This window comes from Amphiura filiformis, chromosome 20, assembly GCF_039555335.1.
Source record: "Amphiura filiformis chromosome 20, Afil_fr2py, whole genome shotgun sequence".
Classification (NCBI taxonomy): Eukaryota; Metazoa; Echinodermata; class Ophiuroidea; order Amphilepidida; family Amphiuridae; genus Amphiura; species Amphiura filiformis.
This window is the reverse complement of record NC_092647.1, coordinates 23905441-23912821: the sequence shown is the minus strand read 5'-3', so window position 1 is coordinate 23912821 and position 7381 is coordinate 23905441. Positions and strand designations below refer to the sequence as shown.

The following is a 7381-nucleotide window of genomic DNA, read 5'->3' as shown; positions in this document are numbered from 1 at the left end:
TCAGAGTAATGACTTCTATTTCTGAAGTTCTAAACTTTGAATTTTTATACGCTCTCCCTTTTTGGGATTGAGCATCATTGTTGCTGGATGTTAAAGGAATCTGTACCATAAACTAATCAATGGCTATATAGTTGCAGCAATAATAAAAACGACAAACAGTAAAAGTCCCAAGCTTATATACGTCCAAATAAAGGAGAAATTCTTAATTCCTTACGACGATTAGCCGTGAGTTTGAGATCCATGGTGGCTGCCATATTGATACCCGATGTATTTTTATTACGCTGTAACGGTACCCCGATTTTGAAACCAGCGATATCCGTGCCACGAGCCTCGTCCCTCGTGAACTTTGGTGACACGAAGCGAATACTACCAAAGTTCAGATTCAACATTCGTTCAAAAGAAAACGCGACAATTTCTACCCATAAAACTACAGAAGAACATAAAAAAATGTATTTTAAGTAATATTTATGATCAACAATGTCTTTTGAGAACGAAAAGTAAAAACAGCACTAAAAACCAAAATTCGCTGTAGGGGTCGCGAATGCCATACAGCAACACACGCTCGCCGTGGGTCTGTGTGAAAGATTACACTACCGTTTGTGGCAGAAAGGATTCACAAGCAGCTATCATGGCGGCTCCCTTGAATCGCAGAAACGAAGGATTAAAAGTGCTTTTTCTTTGTTAGGAATATTCCGAAATTCATTTAGAGCGTCTGGTATGTTTAATTTAGGGGTATATAACTATATTAGCCATTGATTAGTTTATGGTACAGATTTCCTTTAATATAATGTCATAATCACGCTGTCTCGACGTATAAAGCACGTGGTTAAAACGTGGTTTAAAGGTCATGAACTGGTCCAGACACAACGTCATCTACGGACGTCGTTTTTACGCAAATTTATGACGTTGTTTCGGCGTATAAAGCACGTTATTACAACGCCGTATAAATATCATGTTAGTTTCGGACGTTGATATAACGTCATAGTGACGTTGTTTCGACGTTCACAACTTGACGTCGAAACAACGTCATAATGACGTTACATTAACGTTCGGGAATAACGTTGTCGCAAAACGAATACGAGTTCACTGATTTACGTACTTACAACGTCCTTATATTACGTTTATACGACTTTATACAACTTTTATACTACGTTGTAACAACGAAAAATTGTTAGCCCTGAATTTTGCTAGAAAAGGGCTCCTTGCCCTTTTCTTTTCCTTTGCCCTCCTGATTTTCTCTTTCATTTTTTTTTTTTTTTTCACTTTTTCTCTCATTTTTTTCCTATACTTTGTCTACTTTCTAATAATTCCCGCCGATTACGAGCTGATCAAAGTATAGAAATTTTTCCCTCTTTCCCATCATGCACTATTCCAGGGGGGTATGAGTATCGCAAAATACACCATCTCCCCGGGGGAGTACAGAGTTATGTTCATTACATTCTGGAATACGGACATTTCGGCTGGTGCCTTCATCACAAAAAAGGAATCCCCGATAATCATGATAATGGCGCATGATCCAGGGGCGTATCCAGCGTTCTTGGTCAAAAAGGGCCTTATTGGGATGATGTGCGCGCGTAGCGCGAAAAAATGGTATTTTACACTATTTTCGCCCCTTATCCGGCTAAAACAGGGCTTTATTGTTACAATGTGCGCGCGTAGCGCGGAAACATTTTGTATTTTACACTATTTTGGCCCTGAATTTTTGCTAGAAAAGGGCTCCTTGCCCTTTTCTTTTCCTTTGCCCTCCTGATTTTCTCTTTCATTTTTTTGTCAGAGGGGCACTTTTTCTTTTCATTTTTTCTCTGCCCCCCCCTCCCTCCCCTCCCTTAAATCGCAGCATCTATAGTTCATTTAATATTAATGTCTATTTTATGTTGATAACCTTTATACCAGTATACCACCAACCTATTCTGATTACAGTTGTCGCTAAGGTTGCTATCTAATTAGTGTAAATATTACAAAATGACGCGAAATTGATTACGTCTGATGCTTGATCATCAATAACCAACTATATCAGCATAATTATATATAACTTTGAGAATACCATCACCCGAAAATTGTTAACACACTCATGATACAAGTATGCTGTAAGGAGCTCAATTTGAAAGACAAGAGTGCGCCAAATATGAAAGTTTGATCAGTTCATAGTCCTGTCGCTCAAATCAGCGATTGACCAGCTATCATTCCAGAGATATAACTAATTATATTTGTTCAGGATATATATTTTACCATTTATAAAAGGAAAACCCACATCTTAAGATGTTTCCAGTTTAACATTGAATCCATAGGGTGAGTCAAAAAAAGTGCAATAGAGAAAAGAATCCATTTTTATTTAAGAACCGAGTTGAACCTTTTATGTTTTAAAACATTTTATATATGGTATATCCATCAGTGACCTTGTGTTAAACAATTAGGGAATTAGCATTTACCGTTTTGTTTTTTATGACACATTTTATAGCGCCACCCAATTTTAATGTTTGTCCAAGAGACATCTAAAATTTGAATGTCAGCCCACTCTGTGTAAGGTAGATTTGGAACAACTGCAATTTTCTTAACCTCATTGGCATTGAAATAAAATGGAGCACCCAAATTGTTATTGCCCTTGGTCTTGTTTAAGGAGAAGAAACATTATTTGTTGTTATTTTCATTTTACCTTTACTTTAAAGATATTTATTCTCTATCAAAAACATACAAATTTGTAGGCGGGTTTTTCAAATGTCAAAATGAAATGCGCGCAAATTGAAGTGGAGTGAATTACAAAATATCCAGTAAGTTGGACATATTGGGATTAAAAAACTGGAGTTGGAGTCGAGTGAGGTATGAAGGACTTAATGTAATGTTAGAAAGTTTGTTTGAACAGAAAAAAGAAATTAAAATAACGCAAAAATCAACCTTATTTAAGTTAAAGTCAGTTTCAGATCTGGTGCCTTTACCGTGCACTGTGTGCTCTCATTCAAAGTACATGGTATCTCGTGGACAAATAACGAAATTGGGTATCGCAGCAAAAGGACTTATAAAAATTAAACGGTAGTCGCGATTCACTTCATATTTTCGCAGAAGGTGGCCATTGAGTGTGGCATTTATTGAATCTTTCAATATTGGGAAAGTTCGACTTGGTTCTTGCATAAATATCGATTCTTTGCTCTATTGCAGTTTTTTGACTCACCCTGTATTTGAGTGAATTATTGAATGAAATAATTAAGCAAGTCGAAGAGGTTTTTGATACAAAAACCCGTGCGTGTGCTGCAAAATATAAGCGGACCTTTCGGCGGTTAATAGTAATAACATCGCTGGCGACTGGACTTTGAGATTGACTTTGCCCAAATCTGTTGTTACTTATTGACAATGAATAATGAACACATGATTTTATTCATACAAATAATACGTACGTAGAATCACGTTCAAAGTAAATCACCAGTATGTAAGTTGTTCTGTTTTCTATAATAAGTTTATCCTTTTTCCCGCCTGTTTTGGTGGAAAAGGGTTAAAAGATATCCAGGAACATGATGACGAGTACAGAGGATCAATTACAGGCGTCCGATGATTTTGGAACAGGGCAATCAACGACTGTTAAACAGAGAACAGTGGGTATAGCATACATTCTAGGAATTCCACTGGGTAAGTAGAGACAATCAGGTGGTTTAAATTAATAGAGGCTGTGGGTTCGAGTCTTCACAGTAAAGTGAAACAGACAAAGCGATCGAACACCCCAAACTTCTAGACAGGGTATAAGTTCTGACTCTGACGCTGAGATCTGACTCTGATTCGTGAGCTCTGAGTCTGATATCAACATCAACTTGAAGCACCCCAACATGTACATACCATATTCTGGCCTTTCATTAGGTTTCTTTGGTGCCCATCAATTGCACATTACGCTCTTCTTAGAGTCACCAATACCTATGCTCAGAACGTAGGGAAATAGCTAATGGTTGGTTTGGACAAACGGAGCACAACGCCATCGTCCCTATATCTTCGTGTCAGAAATTATTACCATGGTAGTAGGGCGAATCCACTAGTTCGTTAACAGCCACGAATGGTGATTTTGTTCGATATTGGCTGATCGACTCAGACTTTTTAAGAAACCATGTTTATCGATGGAAATCCTGGTTCCTTGATCAACAAAGCACCTTTTGGATCAAGAAATCAGGCTCATCTTTTATACGTGTCATACAAGTGAGCTGTTTTGCCGTCTCTGTTTATCATGCCGCTCGTCGCCTGTTTTCTAGCTTGGCACTTACTTCTCACCCAGATCACCTATGGCTCCCTACTTCCGTATCTTATAGATGCCTGCAGGTTTTGATTTGGAGCATGTTGTGGCCAGTGCCACCAGCGTACCTATCAGGGCGTGTAGCAAGCGGGTGGACAGGTTGAATGAAGTCCAGGGGCCCCGAGCAAAAGCGAAAAAGAAATCAGGGGGGGAGAGAGAAAAAAAATATGTTAAGGGCCCCGCACTGCTCCTTTTCCATGTGCCGCGAGGCTTTACGCCCCTGGTACTTGCAGTTAAACCGTGAGCATTGAACTGCGAGCCAAACTGTGAGCATTGATTTTCTTTTCTTTTTCTTTTCCTACAAATCCTATAGGTTTCACTGGCGCTCATCATTTCTACCTTGGGAACTACTCCCTCGGACTCACATATCTTCTGACTCTTGGCTTAGCAGGTTTCGGATGGATAGCGGATTGGTTTCGTATGAAGAGTCTGGTGGTCGATGCAAATCGAGCCAACCAAGCCAGATGGAGATGGGAGAACCAACAAGAAGGTTTCCGAGATGAAAATATGCTGAACTACGTCACGGATAACCGGAAGTTATTGGAATGTTATCTCATGCTCGTAGTCACCGGTGTCCTAGGTAAGGTATAAAACAATAATTGTTGTATTGGCGTATCACGACCTACCATAAAAATAGGCTCTACCTGAGACTTTTTATATTTTTGCCTTGAAAAAATCGCGCTATGGTTTCGTTTCTATAATTTAGTGTATTTTTAGTTTAAAAAAACGTGTTTGGCGATAATTTTGGCGGCCATCTTGAATATCTGCATTAGGGTTACTTTTTATTTCGGAGAACATATTGGATGTCTTTTGGGGTCATATAAGGAACCTAAAAAGGTTGATTTGAGTAAGTCCTAGGGGCGTAAATGATAGCTCCCCTTTCTGATATAGTACAAAAATGTGGAAAAATGGCGTTCAATTTTTAATTGGCTGGTTAGGCCCCGCCCACATGAAATAAAAAATGTGGCAAATACTTTTTTGCATCTCTGGTGTATATTGTACAACATATTTATCCAAAAATTACTGACTGTAGCAAAAAATCAAGCTACCACTCACATGGAGACATTATTGTCTAGACTAATAGTTGCGAGCCGAATAATTCTGCCTCGCTTTCTGTTCAGCTTTAGATTACGTTGCTGGGAGAAGCTGTATTGAGAAATCCTACTGGTTTTTGTGCAGGGAATACAATGACGTTATGAGTATAATAAGTCCATAGCCCCTCCCCCTCCATCCCATCCCCCCCCCCCAAAAAAAATCCTAATAGACACTTGCTTCATCAATTTAATAATTCAAAAACAAAACAAACAAACAAACATCGTGTCTTTATTCTACCATTGCCTCTCCAGGTTCCCACCAGATGTACCTCAAACGTTATGGATGGGGGATAGCATACTTCCTTACGCTAGGGATGGGCGGTGCTGGATATATAATGGATTGGTTTCGGCTTCCAAGACTACATCGACGATATAAAGAACAGTTGAAAGCCAAAAGCGAGGGAGTGGAATTCACTGACCAATTCTACCATCTTGACGATTGCTATGTTTGTTGTATCGTTCTCGGTGTCCTGGGGTGCCATCGCTTCTACCTCAAACAATACGTATGGGGTCTTCTATTTTTCTTCACTTTGGGGTTCTGGGGTATCGGATGGCTAATCGATATGATTCGATTGAAGTGGATAGTGGAACGGGCGAATCACCAAATATGGATGGGTGAAGAAAACCGTCGCCTATTAGCAGGGCAACCTGCCCCTGTTATGTACTCGTCAGGAACTGCCTACGTAGGTGCAGCACCAACGTACGTAGAAAAAGGTGGTACTCCAATGCCACCTCCAGCTGCTACGATGCATGGGTACTATTTCCCCGCACAAGCTCCGGGGTATCAAAACCTGGAATCACAACCACAACCACCCGATTCTCCTGAAATAGGAACACCGACTCCTCCGCCTCCTCCTTATACACCTGTCGCAGACGCAGCTAGTGCGTTGCCTGAATCGACATTAGTAGGTGATGGTGAGATTGAGGACAAACCTAAAGTTATGCCTAATGCTCCTCCACCAGATGAGCAAAGTCAGTGACGATGAAGAAATGAATGAGACAAAGAATTACCAATGGATTTAATCATTGTTTAACACACTGGCATGGTGTCTGAAATTAATCTGCTCCAATACATAATCACCGTAACTTTTTTAGACCGTAAGAGGGTCATTCAAAAAGTTTTACCTCCACTCTCATATCTCAGCTTCTGCAAATAGTAGTCATTGCATATTTTCCATGTAGTGTCTTCTTTAGCTTGTGAAAAAATTAAGTTTCAATATCTTTTTTCGTCTGTTGAAAGCGAAGTCAAAATGATATCAGGATTAGGTGCTGTGGAAATGGTGAAAGCATGTATCTGTAATGAAGACAAATTTGAAGTGACTACAAAATACCATTTGGCCACTTCAGATGGCTTAAATGGAAGCTGACATAGCCTGCAGCAAAATGACAAAAAAAAGCTTCTTCACTCCAACAAAACCCGTTGTTTTTCGCAAAAAAAAACCGATAAGAGCAGATCAGAATAGTAATCAAATTTCACGTTTGTCCTTAAAATGCCCAAAAGACATTTACGCAGGAATTGTTTGTATTAGAAAAATATGACTAATTTGGAATCATTTGAAACCTGCTATGGATATGGCATTTGGTATATAGTTGAAGAAACTGTGAAAATTATTAATTTAGACTTCAACACTACTTGTTTATTTCGCTTACCAGGAGCGCTTTCGAGGAACTTCCTCGTCATCAGCCGATGTTGTTAGCTCTGATGATTTCTTGGAAACGGCTAAGGACCAACCTGATCAGGTGACATCACACTTGATGACGTCACCGAAGTCGGAAGTTTCCTGCCCCTGGTGCCGCTGGGTTTGATCAGATTGTCCCACACAGGATCTAGTTCCAATCCTGTGTCTCGGTTTAATGAAGGTCCCTGCTGCTAATTGATCTGGATAGCTTCCAGGACCCGCCTGGGAAATTCTTTTGTTTCTTTCTCCAGTATTTTTACGTTGTCCCAGTCTATTTGGTGCGTGTTCTTGCTCGCTTTTACATGTTCGTGTACAGCCGATTTAGAGCCAGCCGCTTTCGA

The 7381-nt window shown here is 39.8% G+C and overlaps 1 protein-coding gene across 1 annotated transcript; it reads left to right on the top strand.

The window, feature by feature from the left end:
* The first annotated feature begins 3347 nt into the window (after nucleotides 1-3347).
* LOC140142534 (uncharacterized) lies at nucleotides 3348-6735 on the top strand. Its single transcript, XM_072164525.1, has 3 exons — nucleotides 3348-3618; nucleotides 4581-4847; nucleotides 5614-6735. The coding sequence occupies exons 1-3, from the start codon at nucleotides 3504-3506 to the stop codon at nucleotides 6339-6341; spliced, it is 1110 nt and encodes a 369-aa protein (XP_072020626.1). The 5' UTR covers nucleotides 3348-3503; the 3' UTR covers nucleotides 6342-6735.
* Nucleotides 6736-7381: the final 646 nt, after the last annotated feature.